Here is a 19883-nt window from a genome sequence, read left to right as displayed (position 1 = left end):
TACGATGGTAATGGTGATTATGATGAATGTATGTAGGGGTTAAGTTATGTCTGACTTATGTCTTCACGTCTTCTGATGCTCTTTCGTTTCTCTTCTGTTCTATGTCTGTCGTCCGTCTTGTCGTGACTTCTCTAAACGAACAGAAACACATAAACTAGACCACCCACCCCTTCTCATCTCCCCAAAGAAAAACAAACAAACCAACATCCACTCAATTCACACACCACTCTTTTCCTCCATTGCCACAGCAACAAATCTATTGACTCCTTTTATTCAGTCTTCAAAACGGCCACACTCAAATTCGGCAAACTGAACTCATAAACCCCCTTCTTCCCAGCCCTCACAGTCGTAACCTTCTCCTTGACCACATTCTCCCCACCGACCTCGTTCATGGCGAACGGGTCTGGTGCGCTCAGCACGGTCAGCTGCGCCTTCGTGCCGGCTTTCACGCCCTCGAAGGAGAGCGAGACGGGAACTTCAGCGGTGCTGTTGTATACGGCGGCTTTGAAGATACGGGAGTTCGTGGTGTTGTCGAGGCCCGTGGCGTAGTAGAGGGGGCCGAAGGAGGAGGTGGAGGTTGAGGGGAGGGTGTTGGTGATGTGGGTGTGAGAGAAGAGCTGTTGGGTGGTATTCTGGTTAGTGTTTGTTCTATTCTTGTTTGTTGGGGGAAGGGGGTATGTGGGGAGATGGTAAGGGGGAGGATGGATAAAGGGAACGGGGATTTGATTGGTTTCATAACGTACATTATATAGATGCCAGCTTGCAGATCGGGCGGTTTGGGCTGGGTCAGCGTTGAAGGCGACAAAAGTAGGTGACCACTGGTAGTTGTCGAGGTTCATGAAGAAGGGAGCCTGGATGAAGAGGAATTGTAGTCAGTACCGCAAGCTTTAGGGGCTAAATGCTAGCTACAACATACATAGGTCGTTCCGATGATCTTGTCGGCGTTTCGCTCAGCGCCCAGCAAGAAGACGGCTTCGGCGACGGTGCCGATCCACCACGGATACAGGGAGAAGTTGGTGTCACTCCAGTCAATGCCCTTGCCGTTGTTGAACTCGGTGGCAGCAATTTCGCCTGCCCAGCAGTTAGCAAGTCTACACCCAAACGCAAGAGCAGATAGAGCGGAACGCACCAAGCAAGAGCTTGTTCTTGGGATCGAACTGGTCGAAGAAGTTGAACCGGGCGACAAAGTTATCGGGCACGTCGTATAGATGGTAATCTCCAGCCGCGTCGCCCGGCAGAGTCATGTCGATCGTCGAGGCAATGACCACCATGTCCGGGTACTTGGCCTTGATGGCGTCGTAGAACGCTTGGAATCGGTACGACTTGTACGAGGACAATCCGTCGTTGAGGTTATCTTCGTTGCCAACCTCGATGTAACGCAGGGTCCATGGCTCCGGATGACCGACCGAAGCACGTAGAGCACCGTACTCGGTGTCCGTGGAGCCGGTGAGGAACTCGATTTCGTTCAGAGCATCTTGTACGTAGAAGTCAAGATCGGCTTCAGGAATCGCGTCGCCGTTCAAAGCGAACCCGGCCCAGACTCCGAGGACTAGAATTGTTGAGATAAGCCTGCTGTCGACGGCTCAGGAAGCAGGATCTGACTTACTCGGCTCGATTCCTAGATCGTCGCACCATTCCATGTACTCAACCAATCCCAGCCCGAGACTTTCCTGGTAGTTCCAGGTGGTGGCACGGCCCGGACGGTCTTTTAAGGGTCCGATGGTCTCATTCCACTTCCATCGGCCGGCAATAAAGTCGCCCTCGAGGTTGTTTCCACCGGGGAATCGCAGGAATTTCTACGGTTCTAATCAGTCCATCATCCTGGTCCATATTGAGGACAGACTTACCGGGCCAAAGTCTGCCATCGCCTGCATCAAGTCCTTCCGAAGACCATTAGGTCGGTCATTGTAGGTTGGAGGGAACAGGCTAATGAGATTGAAGTCGAGCGATCCCTCTGCTGTTTTCTTTTCTCGAGTCAGCAATGCCCTTCGTATTTAACGAGGGGACTTACAGATGCATCAAAGCTGATCGAGAATGTGTTCTTGGTGTTGGGCGCGGCCTTGCGAGGCGTCAGAGTGAACTCATGCTGCGTCCACTCGCCGCGCACGCTCTTGGACTTGACCTTGGTGCTGGCAAAGACTTCACCCGTGGAGTTGGACTGGAGAGATGCCGTGAAGGATCCCTTGTATTGCCCCTTCACGAAGAATGAACCGGTGTATTTCTGTTTCTTCACATCAATACCCCACCAGCCCAGGTTAGTTAGACCGGCCTTTCCACGGCTGCCTTTGACATTCACCGAGGTTGGCAATGCCGACGATAAGGGCTGACTGAGGTTCTTCAGGGCCAGGGTCGTTCCATCAAGGGGGATCCAAGCATCCAAATTGGAAGGAAACCGAGAACCTCCTTGAAAGGCACGGTTGCGAATCAATTCTGCGTACAGACCTCCCTCACCGCAATGGTTGATTTCCTGGGAAAATCAGTCGGCCATGCTCTTACATGAATAGGCGGAATAAAAATACCTCTTCCATGATGCCATACTGCAGGTCACTAGTAACGTTGCCACCAGATTTGGCAACCGTGATCTTAACTGCAGCACTGCAGGCTGCCAAAAGCGACAGCAGAAGACACTTGCGAACCATCTCGATGACTCCACAAAACACCAGGGCTCAAGGTCACTGCAATCTGCCGATCTTATTCCCAGTCACTGACAAGGTTGCAGCAGAACCGGACGATCCCAACCGGGTTATATATGCATGCCTCGCATCGCCTGTCCATTTCTCATCCGTAGCTGTGTTTGCCCCCTCCCCACGGCCAAGAGCCCTCCGCATTTTTGTCCGCCTTGTAAAAGAGGGGATAACTCATGAAGCAAGCGAGCGAATGTCGGTGCCTCCCTCCGAAGAATCTACCGGAATCCCCACGGTTTCTCCTTCTGGCAAAAGTCCAGAGGGGGGGATGAACAGGGTACACACCGTCCCAAGCCTTGCGTGACAGGGAATTGTTCCGAGAATTGGCCCGGATTGCATGACGTTACGAAGGGCTAGATTGCAGACTGACGAGGTACAGCCATTTCAGCCGACGCTGGCAGTTATTGGCCTTGGACGATGCAGGCCACACCAAGCCTTTGCCGAGGAGGGACGGGATCTCCAGGCACATCATTGGGGCTGGTTGCTTGACGATGTCGAAGAAGGGAAAAGCTCGAGACTTCCCCCGCATCTCCAGGCCTGCAATGGAGCTAATTTCTCCGGCATGCCACGAGTGAGTATGCAGGTGACATCCGAAATTTATCCGGCGAGTTTTCGTCGAGAAATATGATATGACGAAGGTCTGCCGTCAATCATGCAACGATTTTACTACTCTACTAGTATAATCCCATGTTCAGTCCAGTGGAGCGTTCTTCAGAAGGTCTGGAACCTACTGGTTGGCCTTGCAGAACCTCCGACTCCACTTGGAATGCCAATGGTTCCATAGGTCCATAGGGCTTTGTCGGAAACAATTCCGATGTCCACCAAGCAAAAAGTTAGGGAAAAAAGAGAAGGAAAGAAAAGACCACTGGTTAAGGCTGATGCACTCCGGGGAGAAGACGAGGGAAGCACGGCGTTGGGAGAGACCCACATCCACCAGGCAACCAAATATCCGCCGGTACGTTCTTCCATGGCCGACGACGAACGCCTTTTTGCATCTTGCACGGCCATTCGCGATTGATCCGCGGTTAGTCAGTTGAGTATGGAGCTGACGGCGCAATGGTGAACGGATACACAAAAAACTCAAACTCTTTAGAAAGGGAAAGGTGGTGCCTTTTCCAGGCAACAATGGATTTTTCGACCCCGGGGCTGGACCGATTAGCAAGAGCCAAAGCCACCTGCCAAGCGACCGGTCGCAGCTGGAAAGTCGTGCTGCATATCACTTGCATTGTTCCTTCGCTGCAGATTAAAAAAGCTTGGTATAAAAGGCCCAAAAAGCGCATGAAAATCCTATTGTCCGCTAGTGCAGCTTCGTGTCTTTCGCGATAAAGCCGTAGTCCCTGAATTCAAATCATACCGAGGCATACACCAAAGAAAAATCCACTCCATGGAGCTAGGATTAGAAAGAAAACCCAACAGAACAGAACCCCAAGTAAAGATAAAAAGAGGAAAAAATAAAAGGAAAATTGACACGAAAGAAAGGAAAAAGCTCGCAGGTACCGGTGGATTGCCTGCCCGCCCATCGACTCGTGCGATCTAGCAGCATGCGATACATCATATCATCGAGGTCATATACCCATTTTGACGCTGGTGGCCCACCTCGGACCCGTGTATCAATCGCTTCTTTAACACATCTCGCAGCATTCGATGCACTCGAAACAGCATTCGCAAGTTTCTTCGCAGAGGAAACAACAGCAGAGGGTGGCCAGACTAGCGAAATAAAGAAAAATGATTAGTTCCGTGCGCCACAAGGATGGAAAAGACAGGCGGAGCACTCACCAAGCACCCAGGCATCCGCGATCCTTCTTCTGGGGAGCCGGTTGCTGCTGGTACTGCATTTGCTGTGTCTGTTGTCAGCGCATCGCATTTCTCGTCGCCAAGTCACTCGGGTCGCAACGTACCGGTTGGGGGGGGTACTGGGGAGCCTGCTGGGGAGGATATCCGTAGCCACCCTGAGGAGGAGGATATTGGTAGCCCTGAGGGGGAGGAGGGTAACTATAGACGGTAGGGGGTTAGCCTAGTGAGCCCATTGTCTTCATGAGGAACAAAGCCGGGTGGTCTCCGCCGTTACGAGATCAACCCAAGACGAGGTCTGGCCCTTTCAGAATTCGCCCGCCGTTGTCGTTGCAAGCAGCGACATTCTGTCGGAGCCCCAGCGCAAAGCAAGCTTAAAGCAAAGAGATCGGCGGTCGGGAGAAAATGGAGTGGGTTGTAACAGCAGCACTTACGTCTGAGGAGGGGGAGGAGGGCCGTTGTAGTAGGGCTGGGACATGGTGATGGATAGCGAGGCAGCTGCAGCAGAAATGTGGTGTCGCACCAGTCAGTGAGTGTACTCAGAGCAATCTCCGATGGGGAGTCGGCAGATGGGGAAGAGTTGCTCGTGGGAAACGCAGCAGGGCCAATAACAGGGGAGCAGAGCGTACCTAAGAAATGCCAAGTTCGAACGGATCGAAAAGGGAGATGAAAGTTGGGAAAGAGGGGGGGGGGGGAAGAAGAGTAAGAAGAAGAACCGGACAAGACGTTAGGGGGACAAAAGCGAAAGGGGCGGAGAAAAAGAGGAGACCGGATCGCTGCGTAGCGTCGGTATAATCATAAGCCTCTATCTCAGGTGGGACTAGGGACCTGGTTTGGTGAGTTTCAATTTATAACATTTTTGAATTAGAAATTTTTATCTTTTCTCTCTTTTTCTTCCCTTGTAAGTAACTCTATGCTATACCGCCTCCCTTTCTGGAGTGGATTCTGCGAGCCTCAGGCTGAACTGCCGATGCCCGAGAACTCAGGCTGACGGTACGGTACCCTCGTACGAAAAAGACAGATCCTCTACGTCACCGTCGTTTCGATGAAAAAAATTAGTCACCCTGAACTAGTTCCTAAAACTGAATGTTATTCCCGTAACCTGTCCCCAATATCAGTTATATCGATCTTCTCCCTCCGCACTTCCCAGAGGTTCATTAGTCGAGCCAGCCCATCAAGGGTCATTCATTACAATACAAAGCTCCGGCCTGCCCTACAGACCCGATTTCCGCATTCCCGAGTCCCGCTGATGGCGTCCTTCTCCACCGACCAGCCTCGCTCGGTGGCGGTCGTCGAGTCAACGAGTTAGCAGACATCGTCATCATCTTGTTCTTGATCTTGATCTTCAATCAGTAAGCAGACACCGTCGTGGTAGGCCCTCCCTCGTAGGCTTCATTGCATGACCAGCGCCCTATCACTCCCACTGTTCTTGCATCTTCAGCTGCGCTGGGGTTGCGTGCCGTCTGGCGGCCTACAGTCCTAGGTACGTTCTGCAGTGTGCCCTGGGTGGTAAGTAGGAGGTAGTGAAAGCAACTAAGTACCTAAAATGTAGGTAATTATCAAGGGATTCGTTGCCGGTCAGAGCCGGATAGGAGCCATCCCGATCGGGTCCCAGTCAAGGGGTGCCCCGGGATAGTGCCGTTGCCGTCAAAGAATGACGTTCACCAATTCAAATATATTCAAGAGAGCAAAAAAGAACAAAGAACACTGGAGTCTGGCTGTTTCACTGTTTGGCTGTTCATCATCACACATTATGTCGTCCCATGTCGCCTTGATTGAGGCGGCGCAGAGGTCGGCTGTTTCGACCCCTGTGAGTTTGCGCGCGGCAAAAGGCAAAGATTCGAGAATGAAGAATCGATGGAAGAGAGAAATAGAAAGGGAAAAAAAGAGAAGAAGGGAAGAGAGAAGAAAAAGTCAAAAAGCAACAAAGAAGAGAAGAGATAAAGAGAAAGAAGACGAAATGGGTAAAAGTAAGAGAAGAAAGGCGGGTCAAACCCGCATGACAGAGAAGAGAAGAAGAAAATTATGTAAGGGTCCAAAGGAAATAACAAGAAAAAAAAAAACGAACCAGAAAAAGAATACAAATCCCATATATCAACATGAAGTTGGCAATAAACCAAATGAAAAGAACAAAGGGGAAGAAAAGGTTCTAAAGGATTATATAGATCACACATACGAATCAATCTCAGGAGCCAGAGGCTGAGCATCCAGATAACAGGAAGTATCAAGAGATGAATCCAGGCCCATCGTGGGAAAACCAGAAAAGGCATCGTACCCAGTCATCATGGTTGATTCCAACCCATGTTGGGGCATATCGTCGGCCGGCGCTGACGACAACCCCGGGAACGTCGCATCCTCGGTGGGCACCGACGACGGGGCTGCCGCCAGGTCGTCCCCGATTGCATCTTGGTCAATATAGTTCTGGGCATTTTCAAGGACAATCTCCTCCTTCTGCACCATCCAGTGCTTCAGGACTTCCATGGGCGGGTGGTTTCCACCGCCCTTCCCGCCGCGCTTTTCACTGTCTTTCCCACGTCCACCCCGGCCTCGCTGGCAAGGGTTGAAATGAGTCCGACGCAAGTGAGCGGCGGCGTTGTAATTCGCGCCGTATCGCTTCCCATTCCGGCATGCTTTGCAGTTGGCCAGGAACGTCTTGCCGGGAGAGATGTCAACGCAAACCCAAACCTTGCGAATCACCGCGTGCACCCGCTCGATGTGCCGACGCAGCTCGTGCTCCCCGTGGAAGCCATCGGGTTGGTCGTTACACATCGAACAATATGTCTTGGGACGTGGGGGCCGCTGAATCGATGCCTTGGGAATGGCTGCCACCTCCTTGGCTGTCCCGTCGGAGGATGAGATGCGGATCATCTTGTGTTGCTCAGCCGCTTTAGGTTGAGAACCGCTCGACTCCACCTTGGGGGCGATGGGTCGAGCGCCCTGCACAATTTGTTCTTGGGTTCTTCGAGCCGCTCTAGACGGCTGGGAGAAGGAGGAACTATTGCTTTCGGCGGACATGGAATGCTTCATCTCCACGGCGGGAGAGAGTGGTAGGGTAGAGATGGGTTGTTGGGGGAAAGTCGTGGCAGAGGGGGCAGAGCAGGAGAATGCGGGAGGAGCGGAAGATTCAGCGAAGGGGAAGGTGACAGGATCAAGATCCCGTTGCATGGATGTAAAGGTGGAAAAGGGGACGTTCATAGGGGAGGTGGACGAAACAAAATCAGACGAAGGGTAGGGGAAAGAGAAATTGGGGTCGAGATTTGGCCCCGAAGAATCAAATCGCATCATGCCGATGCCACCACATATCGAATCGGTAGTGGTGCTCCTACTCATGTCAACAGCGCCCGTGGCAGCCTGGTCGGCCAACGAAGGATGTCCCATCCCCATCAGGCCGGATGTCAGCGCGGAAGGTCCCTGGTACTGCTGATTGGGGGATTGGCGGGAGGGTTGTTGATCGAGTCCATTCGATGTCGAGTCCGCAGAGAGTGCCATGGAGAGTACCGAAGCACCCCGTTGTTGAGCCTGGTGGTCGTCCAAGTACTGCTTGGCGTATTCTGATGGAGAATACTCGCTAACGTGGTCAAGGCGGCGTTGGGCGCGCGAAGGTCCATAGGAGTGTCGATGTCCCGTCATGTTGGAAGCCAGCGAAGGCCGGTGAGACACCGGAGTCTGTTGGCTCTGCGAACGGACCATGGTCGTGTGTCGGGAGGACCCAGGACCCGAGAAACCGGACGAGCCGTCCTTGCGAGAATTCGACCTCGATAGGTGCTGAGCCGTCTGTGGAGCTGCCGGAGAGGACGCGTGAGACAACTCGCGCGTCAGATCAACGGTCACCGGGGGATCCGGAGTCTGCCAATTGTCAATCCAGGGACTGGTTGCCGGCGGGAGAGCAAGGAAGAAGGGAATGCAAGAGCGCGGGAGGAACAAGATGGGTGGTAAGGTGGAGGAGAGGCGGGATCAGAAGACCAAGATGGATCACATACGGTGACTCGTCGTTTCGTCGGAGGAAGACCAGAACCAGGTAGAGTCCGGGGAGTATCCTGTCGAGCCCGTTTCCCAGATTTCTCGAGAGTTGTTGAAGCGCCATTTTCAAGGATGCCAGAGCCGGAGACCGGACGGTAGCTGTTGAGGGAAGAGGATGCCGTTGCCGGTATGAACTGACTTAGCCGTTGGCCCCAAAGTTGGTTTCGCTCTGATTCCGGAAGGTGGGAGTGCTGAACCAAAAAAGCGTCCCGATACCCAGAAATGGCCCGTGTGAAGAGTTCGTCATCGGCCATGGTGACAGCCATTTTAGATATCCTTTGAATGGTGCCTCTCCCGTGTGAGGCGAGCGATAAGGATAGAGCTGCTATCAGTACCAAATGACTATATAGGGGGGTCTGGTGGGAGAAGTGGATCTCTATCGCAATCATATCAGTATTGCCATCCAGTGAAAACCACAAAGAAAACAGTGGCCACGAGGACGTGAGAAGGGGCGGAGAGAGAAAAAAAAAATAAGAAAGGAAAGGAAAGAAAAGAAAAGACAGGAGGAAGGACTGACTGGAGGGTCAAGATTGTTCCCGCGACGGCAGTGGTTTTTTCGGTGGGTGTACAGCAGGAGGGTAAGGTTGCGCGGATGACACACCAGAAATGAGGGGATTGAGAACAAAAAGTAGGCAAGATAGAAATGTGAGGGAAATAGGAAGATGCGAGGGAGAAATATAGATATAGAGACGGAGAGAGGGAGAGGAGAAATATGAATCTGTCAGGACAGGATCGCGATAAGATAGTTGAGAGAGATGAATGAACGAGGGGGAGGGAGGAGGGCGGGAGATATCAATTTAATGGGGGAATAGTTATACTAGGAGTAGTTATCCCCACAGCCTGGCTTGGTCAAATGGTCCGGATTGCATAAGAGGTGTGTGAGAGGAAAGAGGGGGGTCCGCAAGTATGGGGGAGAGAATAGGAACGAGAACAAAAGATCCGTCGGAAACAACAGTCAAGCAACCTGTTGGGTTTAGCAGCAGCTGCAGTAGTTCATGGAAGTTGAAACTTGGGAAACGACCGGGGTGGGGGAAAGCAGACGGTCTGTGAGATGGAAAGAAGGATTGGGTCCCATCCTCATTCATCGTGGACCAGGATGGAAGAAGAAGGTCTGGAACCTTTTCGTCGTGTCGGTCGGGGGGTGGCCACTGGTCAGCGATTTTTGCCCGCTTTTTCTTTTGCTTTTCTTTTCTTCCATTTTTGTTTTATTTCGTTTTATTTTATTTTATTTCTCTGGGAAAATAATATTTCACTCTCCCGTCAAAACAAGAAAATAAAATTAATTCCACAATTATCTGATTTTTCGTTATTTTATCCTAATTTATTCTACCTTTGGGCCGTCCCTCTGCCATCGTCTACGGAATACGGAATAGTGTCTGAACGCTGAACGCCGAAGAAGAGTCCAAGCCTAGGGCAGCCAAAAGGGTCTCAAAGGTGTCCAGCAAATGCTTTCCTATTTCGTAAGGGTCTACCGTATAGAAAGTGGACAGGTAATTTCACAGTTGTCCAAGAAAAGACACAGACCCGACCACCAATAACCGGGAATCTACGCACGGAATCGAATAAAAATACTCTGAGTGTGAAATCCAAATTAACCACGAAATTTCACCTGATAAAATTCCATTCATCCGTCCAGAAAAGGAAGCCGAAGAGAAGCTGGAAGAGGAGGGAGGGGGGGGGCATGATAGGGGAAAGGTGACACCCTGACTGGTCGACCCAAGCTCCGAATGTAGCCTACACCACAAACGGATGGGCATTTACGGAGACAACAGAAGCAAAGGAACACGGCGTGAGCCCCAAAGTGAGGCAGCGAAACGGATTGCGCCGACCGGCACCCGCACCAAGCAAGAGAAAATCCCGGGTCGATGTGTTGGATCTTCCTGGATCAGTCATCCGCTTTCCTTACGGTTGAGTACGAGCCGTGTTGGTGCTATTATTAGGTAAGTGCTCTGTTAGGTAGGCCCAGAAGGGAAAGGAAGAATGACGTACTCCCTCCTGCTGAAAGAGACAGTGACCTGCTTCTTCCCCTTCAGGCGCCTACAGCGGCATGCCTTAGTCTTCACACTTGGAACACTCACGGTCTAAGGAGACAGCGTGCTACAAGCTATCCTTTTAGCGGTGCTTGACACCCAAGCACAAGCTACCGTACTTCGGGACTCAGCTGAATCTTCCCCCCTCGACTCGAAATCTGCCACGTCGTTTGGGCTACACCCGATCTGGTGGTCTCGGCCCCTCATAGTCACGACCACCTGCTAACTATGTGGACTGACCTTTCCCATCCTCCGTCAAAAAAATGACCTCGTCCAAGTTCTTGTAGATGACGACGGCACCTCCGTTTGCAAGACTGATCTTGTCTTTGTTGGTTGATGCCATATCATCTCTTTAACAAATATGGCCCTATGGGTGTCGACTCTAGCGAGAGCCCCCAAATCATGCAAGTTACCTCGTCACGCCTCTGTCCGATCAGAATAAATTTGCTTGGTTTGGGGTCGTCCCCAGCTTCTTCTGTTCCCTGCAGATGATAGAGCTTCTCACGTCGTAAGAGCAACAGTAACAATAACCTACATACCTCCCCCGGAACGAGCCTACGGTACCACGCGGAAGGTTCCCAAGGTTCGACTATTCTGCGCGTGGCCGCCCAGACTCCCGATCTGGTTGAACAAAGGATAGCTGTTGCTGTTGGTGTTGTTGTTGCTGTTGATACCCTTTCAGTTCGCTCTTTCGGCGAGGGGTTGCCCGTCACAGGGAAATTCTGCTAGATTTCCCGATCTGTTAATGGCGGTGCCCCCCATTGCTGGCGGTGGAAGGACGATCTTGACACTATCGACGCTGGATTCGATCATTTGCGGACGCGGTGGGGACCGACTCGAATAGGCCAAGCGCAAACGTCACGTGAAATCACGTGCATTCTTTCCCGTTTCGGGTGGATGAACAGTTGGCCGTCTTGGCGGGGCCCTCTTTCTATCCTATCGAGCCATCGGCCCTCACTCGGAGTGCGGATACGACACCAAAGAACGCAACGGTATGGAGCGCAGAGGAGTCTCGCTCTTCTTCGTGGGTCAGTTATTTCGGTGGCAGAAGCGCTTGCCGAATTTCCAGCGGTCAACCTTTCACTCCGCCGTTGTTTCATCCGTCCCAGGCAGCATCCACTGCCAACCCACAACCAGGTCACCGCTGTTTATGTCTTGAGTGGTTCCGGATTGCGGCTATGATGTCTGGCCTACTGGACAGTGGTGGAAGTTATTCCAGCGACTTCAAACTGGGTCTTACTGTGGGAGGAATAGAAAACGGCCCCTTCAATTTCCAGCCATTGCAAACGCTCGTTCTGGGTCCCGAGGAGAAGTCCGCCGTTCGGAGTCCCTGGTCCATGCTCAGACCAAATCTCCTTACGATCAGGAATTTTGGCTCGGATTGGAAAGTTGAGAACAATAATGGAAACGAGTACCCCTCCATTGACGAGCCCCGAGCGAAACGCGCTGAAGCCAGAAGGCGACTCCGCAATGGAAAAGTTGCTGTCTGCGCAGTAGTACTCCGACTCCACTAACTCGAATGGTCACGATGAGCACCATGAATGATTCGCTCTGTTCGTTTCAAGTTTTAATGTTTCAACAATGCCGATGACTCAATGTCGCTAGGTAGGAGATCATCCGTCCCTCCTCAGCCTTCTGTTCACACTTCACACCCATCGTGTAGTATCAACAATTTAGGTACGTTAGCCCATCAGCTGACCTTCCATCCAATATTGTCAATCCCCTCGATTGTTCTGTACAATCAACTTTGTCCAGGTCAACCCAATCCCATTCTTTTCTGCCTACAGGATGAGAGGGGAAAACCCGATGTAAGGTACAAACTACCGACACGACACCCATTTGGCTACAAATCCGTCACAAAAATAGACATCCGCGCGGTATGCGTTCCAGAAAGCCAGAAAGGTCCCTTGAAAAAGTACTTCCTTTCGACAAATGGAGGGGGAACGGCGTTGCTGAGTGGGACCGCTAGATAAGCGTGATCGCCGAGTGTCCCTGACACGGCAGAATGATAGGCTGAGGATCTTCCAAACATGGGACCGCTAATGCACGCTATCTGTGATTCTATGCAACTGGGCACATTCGTAAAGGGTTTAGGCTTCTTGGAAGGTTAGAGTTCCGTTGGGAGATTGAGAAGGATTGGACTGGGGGGAGAGTAAGGGCAAAAATGAATAATATCGGAATCAACAAAATTGGAATGTGGAAAACAAAGGAAGAGAAAGGAACTGAATGACGAGATGCGTTCGGGGAAAGAATCCACGTACAGCGACGACATACTCCGTATGTACACAGTCTGTACATACGGGGTTAAAGCGATCGACTCGAGAGAAAATAAGGAAACTCGTCCCTACTGATTGGCGGGGTTTCGACTGGCGACGGTCAAGAATCCCCGTTACCACATCCACCTACATGAACAGTTCTAAATCGATCTACCAGACAGTGTCAATCACCGTCGACGTCAGAACTTCCGGGTCAAAGATCTCGAGTGCTATAATCATGACAGTAGTAGTTAGTACCTACTGCCCCTTCCAGCCGTGCCCAATCTCCGTCTGTGTCTGCCTTACCTCCATCCATCCGTGTCATGAGGAAACGGCTCAGAAAGCAAATGCGATCTGAGCATCTGACACTCTTGTCTGCCTGTGCCCGGGCAAATGTAGTCTGTCGATATCGTGATGCTTGATAACGGGATAAACGAGGTGGTGCTACTACCTCTCGTCATCACCATAATAATCATAATAACCGAACCCAAGCCCGCGGGTAAGAGGTAGGTAGAGCCTGACCGACCAAGGCTGTGCCGACGCCCCGTTCTGACCACCATCTTTCTTTCTTTTTCTCTCGTTTGCCTTGGGCATTTTATTTCCCTCTTTCAACGTTTATCCCGCTTTTTTTTTTTTTTTTTTTTTTTTGTTATCCCCTCGCTGACTAACCATGTTTGTGCCCTGAATTGCCCTGAACAAAAGAATATCCTCCGTAGATTATAGGCCACGGACGCAGCAACAGAACAGGTTTCACATAAGAAAATATAAATAAAAAAAGATAAACCCTCTCAGCTCTCAGGCAGCATGCAACATCTACCAATTAACCTCTCCATCACCCTCAGCCACCACACTCTTCGGCACAGCAGAATGAGCGCCAGGCTGAAAGCCAAGTGTACCCGGGGTCATCGCTTTGCTCCCAAAAAACTCTCCTGGCCAGTATATACGGATTTCTAAAACCAGCACGGAGGCGCTTTGAGTCATTACCATTGTAGTAGTATATCTGTCTTTCTTCTGTTCGTTCATAGCGACGTGCCCGATGACGCGGCGGTGTAGTTACTCGTTTGCCGCTCGCGGCTTACCTGGATTCCTATCTACTCGAGTTTCTGCTAAATGTAGGAATTCAGAAAATGGCTCATGTTAATGGCATGGGGTTCAAACGGTGTTGGTGTTACTTGATTGGTGCGTTATGCCGATGGGAGTGTGCTCAGACCCTAACTTCGGTGCTTCACGATCGCGGAATATATTCTTGGGGGATTCATGTCGGGCGTCAGACTTGGCGCGGTGGGATCTAGATTCGGGACTGGGCGATTTCGGGCGTTTGGTGTTGCAGTGTTTCTATCATGTCAAACATTTCGGTTCATTGTATGTGTGCTGTACGTACTCTCCATGTTGCTGTATGTTGTTTGTACCCTGGACGTGGTGTCTGGTGATCTGTTTGAGAAGTTTGCCTCAGGCAGGGAGATGTGTTCGTAGGTATGTAGGTACTGGACCTGCCTGCATGGGAATCAAAGACCACCAGTAGCGTCGCTACGGAAAAAGCACTAGAGCCTCCCTGACTATAACAACTGTTTATACGTGAATGTGTTTGTCCGGAGACTGGAATATGGGTAGGGTACTCTAATAGTGTAGTCGAGGCTCCGTGGCGTGGTAGGAAAGTCCTCCTCTCACCCATGAAGTATTCAAGGGACTTTCTTCAGATTGTTCGTTTGGGATGTATGATATGTAGGACTGCGATATAGTCAGTCACACTAGGGTCTCAGGATCGAAGTGTTAGCCTGGTACAAGCATAGAAACTGCGAGTGTCATAAACACCAGACCAGTGAGCCTATTCTCTATCTCGGTGCCGATGCCATCTGAGTCCACGATGTTTTGCTTTCTTTAATGCACTGGCGACATCGAGGAAGAAGAAACATACTAGAACCAAGAGTCAACCCCCCGAGGCTACGACATGCGTTCGTATGTATAGAATTCTTACCACGACAATACTAACATTGAAGCACAGATCAACAACTACGAGCCCGTAGCCCGTAAGAGACGATAGAACCCGCTCTTCCCGGCTCTACTCAGCATGTGTCTACACGGTGTACATGCATGCTCACCGCCACGGGATGATCCCGTTCGATATAGACCGACTGATCCACCACCGCTAGGGCCGTCGATTCTACAGCGGTGACCATCATCCCCATGCCCAGAATGGCGAATGTAAACGCGACCGGAGGAATGACCGCATTGACCAGCTCATGGGAGTCGGATGCATTGCGGGCAAGAAGTTAGTCACAAGTGCGGATCACCGATTCCAGATCCGGAGCATATACAACGCATGCCCTGAAGCGTGTCCTGGGGTGTGCTCGATGTGGTGACCTCCGATAAGTCGAGCGACGCCTGCATGAATGACCCATGTCTCAGGCCCGAGCAATGATCGAACTTCTAGGAGACATAAGTGCAAAGTGATAGATAGAGGCAGCCTGCGTTGCTAGCTCAGTCGCGGTTTCAGATGCAATGCGCTGCGGACACTGGGCAAGAACCTCCCAAGGAATGAACGGTAAGACTCAATACGCTTCTTTTGTCGATACTAGCAGGTTCATGCCGGCATGCAGCAGAAACCGGTGGAAGATTTGGCCTAGGCAGTCCTGGTGGAAATCACTTCCTTGTGTTAAGAAGGTCACTTCGTATTGCGTACGGAGTACTCTGTCCTGTAAGGAGATCAGTATTATTGTCCAATTATGTGAAGCCCACAAATCCTTTAACTGGAGACAAATAAACATGTACTTCATTTGACGAGTAGCGTGGCTTCTGAGACAGCAACAGAGAACCAGAAACGTATCAGATCTACACTGAGGTTCCATACTGTCAGTGTCGTGGTAGCGGGTCGTATTCGACAGGTTCGAATGTCGACCTCTGACCGTCTTTTGGAATCCAATGTCCTTGACTGTTTACGAGCTGGGGAGACGACTGCTATATCATCATCGGTGTAACATGCAGTTGTGAGATGACTGAACATGAATGTGAGCTATCTCGGGATGTATCAACTCAAGGATATAACACGGCATTCTTGAAGCTTCGGTGAAAAGTAGCAGAATGTGCAGGGGCACGTGCAGAGCGGTAAGCGGTCTGAAATCGTTGCCAGCCCTTTGTATCATGATATTGTACTAGCACCCTTGGAAATCTGATAAGTTCGGCCAAGCTTTCTTTCTCTTTGCATTGTTATTCTCGATGGTCCATCAGAGTATAGGGCACTCAAATTAGTTCATCGTTTTCGGAAAAAGTTAATAAAAGCTTGCCGTTTAGCCCCTCTGACAGGGATTTCTGCTTTCCAGGTCCTAAGGGCGTCGGATGAAGACACATAATCTGCGTGTTCAGGACCTAATACTTTGTAGCGGAGCTCAACACATTTGTCCATCAGAGCTATAGCGGCCTGAGTATCGTCGCGAAACCTCAAAGTACAAGCAAAGTTGTGCATGCTGGTCAGAGTGTTAGGATGCTCTGGTCCTAACACCTGTTTTGAGACCTCTGTTACCTGTATCTGTAGCTCTTCTGCTTCCTTCCATCGTTTTTGGCCTAGATATGTTGACGCAAGGCAAGACATACTAGTCAGAGTATTAGGATGTTCTAGCCCTAGCATCTGTTTCCAGGTCTCCATTAGAGGCACCTCTAGCTCTTCAGCTTCTTTCCATCGTCCTTGGCTCTTGTATGACAATGCAAGGTAGCCCAAGCTGTTCAGAGTGTCGGGATGTTCTGGCCCTAGCATCTGTTTTGAGATCTCTATCACCTGCACATTTAGCTTTTCAGCTTCTTTCCATCGTCCTTGGTTGAGATATGTTGACGCAAGATTGCCCATACTGATCAGAGTGCTAGGATGCTCTGGCCCTAGCACCTGTTTCCGGGTCCCCATCAGTTGCACCTCTAGCTCTTCAGCTTCTTTCCATCGTCCTTGACTCTTGTATGACAATGCAAGATTGCCCATGCTGGTCAGAGTGTTGGGATGTTCTGGCCCTAGCACCTGTTTTGAGATTTTTATCACCTGCATATTTAGCTTTTCAGCTTCTTTCCATCGTCCTTGATACCAGTATATCAATGCTAGGCAGGTCATGCTGGCCAGAGTATTGTAATGTTTTAGCCCTAGCACTTGTTTCCAGGTCTTTATTGCCTGCACCTCTAACTCTTCTGCTTCCTTCCATCGTCCTTGGTTTAGATATGTTAACGCAAGGTTGCCCATGTTGATCAGAGTGTTAGGGTGCTCTGGCCCCAGCACCTGTTTCCAGGTCTCTATCACCTGCACGAACAGCCTTTCTGCTTCATTGTATCTCCCATCTCTTTCTAAGCAGGTTCCGACTCTTCGTATGTAGTCGGTATATTTGCCTTCTTGCCTTTGGAACTCAGACTCGTTCAATAAGAACAGGGCGTGGGGCAAGTATTCCCTCCAAATCTGTCGGTTGACATGATCATTATGTGGAAACACCTCATCCAACCGCTCCGCTGCTCTAGTTACATAGAATGGGAACTGTGATTCTTTTTTCAACCAGTTTCGAGTCGCGAGATGTACCAGGCGATGGAGAGTTATGAGGTCATTTTCGGGTTGAATAGTAATGAATGAGTAAGCGCTCAACAGGCCAAGGGATTCAATCATTTCCAGTTCAGATGTTGGTTGTGGTAGAAGAGACCGAGGGATGTTACGTGAATCAACGCAAGCCATGAGCGATAGATATTCGGCTGCACGCGGGTCAAGCTTTTGGACTTGATGAAATGAAATCAACCACGTCTTTGCTATCGGATTTTGGATACCCTCATAGCGTCCATCGTCACCAAAGTCTCTGCTTAGTAACTGGACAGCTTCTGCCTCTTGTTTTTGGAGAAGACGCAAGTAAATCGAGAATGCCATCAGGTCGTTTTCGTTGATATACGCTGTAGCCTGGGCAATAGCTAATGGAAGAAAGGTAAGCTGTTCGAGAAATGTAATTGCCGCATTGCTGTCGTTCAGGAGACTTTTCCTAATGAGCGAATTCTCCAGAAATTCTAACCCAGCGTTTTCATCGAGCTCGCGGACGTGTATCACATCAGAGGATGCCAGTTGTACGGCTACCTTCCGATTCCGAGTGGTGAAAATAATTTGACCTTGATCAGTATAAGGAAGAAAGTCTTTCAGCGGTGTGGTAGTATTGCTTCCCTTGTCCCACATGTTCATCTCATCTGCGTTGTCGAAGATCAGAAGCCACTTGCCCTTCTGTTGGGTGAGGTAAGTTTTGATGCCACCCTTTGCCTCTGCTGGCTCCGTGATCTGGATCCCGACCATCTCAGCAATCTCTATGCAGGCCTGTTGAACAGCCTCATGGCTAGTACAGGGAATCCAGAATATTGAGCATTCAGCGTCTCTGTCTTGCATGCGGTAGGCTAGCTCAAGGGCTACCTGGGTTTTCCCTACGCCACCCAATCCGAAAATAGCAAGCTTCCTCTGTCCATTAGGCATGGACATCAGTCTTTCTGCATTTTGAAGTTCCTGCTGCCGGCCCACAAAACGGTGATTTCTCCTGAATGGGATCATCACATGCGCTTTTTTGGTTGGATCTAAGAATGGACAATAGAAGTTTAGTATAGTATCGTATTTTGGAAGTTTTTTTTTTTTTTTTTTTTTTTTTTTTTTTTTTTTTTCACTAACCTTCTCTGTAGCTAGGCCAGTACTCTAAGAAAGCCTTGGCCGCAGAAGCTCCTGTTGCTGCTGCATATGCTTGCCATGATGTGCTTTTATGGCTGTCCGCGTAGTCGCACACCCCCTTGATAATAATACAGGGGAGGTTATCCCATACCCCCGCCCCCTCCATTTCGAAACCAATAACCTTCTCGGTTCTCATGATTTCATCACGGTGTTGCCCGGACTTCATCACTGTGTCAGCAGAACCGATGGTTCCAATGTGTACAGAAGCTGAGGCATGGTCCGACACCTGTCGACGGCGGATAACTTGGGTTTTGTCGCAACCAAGATCACCACACTTCAGCTGCAAAGCACCTTCACAGATCTCATCTGACGAGCTGCTCTGTGAACTGTAGCATCCACAAGGAACTGGTTTTCCTCGATGCTGGTGAAGATACCCGACACGAAAAAGCACATCATCAATTCCAGGATGTAGCCATTTATCTCTGTTTGGTCTCTCTGCGTCCTCTTTCCCTTGAAGCATGTTAAGGTAGTGTAATGTCTGACGCTGGAGTTCAGGGCGGGAATAATCAGCCTTTAGACCGTTGAGGAGAGTCCGAATTTCCCGATCGGGCCGGCCGAGCGTTTCTTTTACTCCAGTCTTTCGTCGATATCCACCGGGATACTGTCTGCCAAAATCATATTCGATCACTGTGTCGCTGATGATGACATCACCGAGGAATATCTCTTCGTCGCGTGATGGCATCGGGGCTCCTCCGCATATACCAACAACTAAAGCAAGCTGGATCTTGGTATAGCTGACTCGCAGGCTTGAAGCAACACTTGCCGCGCCCCTTTTTCCCATTCCCGGCAGATAGCACAGAACCACATTATGTTCCCCGATCCTTCCATTGATGTACCAGTTTGCATCGCCTGGCTGTTTCTTATAGAACCTTCCTAACCGGTCATAGGTTTCATCAAATAGGGCTTCGACGGCGTCTGCCTCCAAAGTAAGGGCGCAGATAATCGCGATCGCAAAATCGTTCCGGCTTTGTGGGCGCATTTCAGCAGAAAGCAAAATACAGTAATGATACACAGCGATGATATGTGCAAAGCCCGCTTTGCTCTTGTCGGTGAGATGGGAGTGCTCTCAAGCGCTGAAGTTGGATGATGAACCACACCAGAGAAGTCTTAAGGGAATCGGGCTGTTTGCTGCGCACCCAGCCGCACAGCACTAGCCAATTAGCCTGGACAGGGGTGCCTTTACCCCTCACAGGACATCAGCTGTGTCACGACATTGATATCGATTGGAACCTGGGCACGATGACTCGGGCTGGGGGCGTTTCATCTTGAGTTGTCTTTCTATGGCTGCCCATCTGATCTTTAGTTCCAATTTTGGATAGGCTCGAGCAACAGAGACTGGCATAAGGGAACCCGAACCGAGAGAAAGATCACCCTGCAGAATCGATAGACAAAG

The 19883-nt window shown here is 50.4% G+C and overlaps 4 protein-coding genes across 4 annotated transcripts; all 4 read right to left on the bottom strand.

The window, feature by feature from the left end:
• Positions 1 to 269: 269 nt before the first annotated feature.
• Positions 270 to 2639, bottom strand: LDX57_007334 (alpha-L-arabinofuranosidase A; the record flags this gene model as incomplete). Its single annotated transcript, XM_046089050.1, has 8 exons — positions 270 to 617; positions 744 to 851; positions 917 to 1071; positions 1130 to 1549; positions 1607 to 1796; positions 1848 to 1964; positions 2012 to 2467; positions 2520 to 2639. 8 exons carry the CDS (start codon positions 2637 to 2639, stop codon positions 270 to 272), a joined length of 1914 nt encoding a protein of 637 aa, XP_045945020.1.
• Positions 2640 to 4306: 1667 nt separating this feature from the next.
• On the bottom strand, positions 4307 to 4953 carry LDX57_007333 (uncharacterized protein; the record flags this gene model as incomplete). Its single annotated transcript, XM_046089049.1, has 4 exons — positions 4307 to 4391; positions 4461 to 4522; positions 4583 to 4676; positions 4910 to 4953. The coding sequence occupies 4 exons, from the start codon at positions 4951 to 4953 to the stop codon at positions 4307 to 4309; spliced, it is 285 nt and encodes a 94-aa protein (XP_045945019.1).
• A 1-nt stretch (position 4954) lies between these two features.
• Positions 4955 to 8749, bottom strand: LDX57_007332 (uncharacterized protein; the record flags this gene model as incomplete). The annotated part of the gene is made up of 2 exons (XM_046089048.1): positions 4955 to 8321; positions 8456 to 8749. The coding sequence occupies 2 exons, from the start codon at positions 8747 to 8749 to the stop codon at positions 6642 to 6644; spliced, it is 1974 nt and encodes a 657-aa protein (XP_045945018.1). The 3' UTR covers positions 4955 to 6641.
• Positions 8750 to 16027: 7278 nt separating this feature from the next.
• Positions 16028 to 19469, bottom strand: LDX57_007331 (uncharacterized protein; the record flags this gene model as incomplete). The annotated part of the gene is made up of 2 exons (XM_046089047.1): positions 16028 to 18342; positions 18434 to 19469. The coding sequence occupies 2 exons, from the start codon at positions 19467 to 19469 to the stop codon at positions 16028 to 16030; spliced, it is 3351 nt and encodes a 1116-aa protein (XP_045945017.1).
• Positions 19470 to 19883: the final 414 nt, after the last annotated feature.

The sequence above is a fragment of the Aspergillus melleus genome (genome assembly GCF_016097325.1).
Source record: "Aspergillus melleus strain CBS 546.65 chromosome Unknown contig4, whole genome shotgun sequence".
In the NCBI taxonomy this organism is placed as follows: Eukaryota; Fungi; Ascomycota; class Eurotiomycetes; order Eurotiales; family Aspergillaceae; genus Aspergillus; species Aspergillus melleus.
Note: the sequence above shows the minus strand (reverse complement) of the source record. Positions and strands in the feature narration are given on the sequence as shown.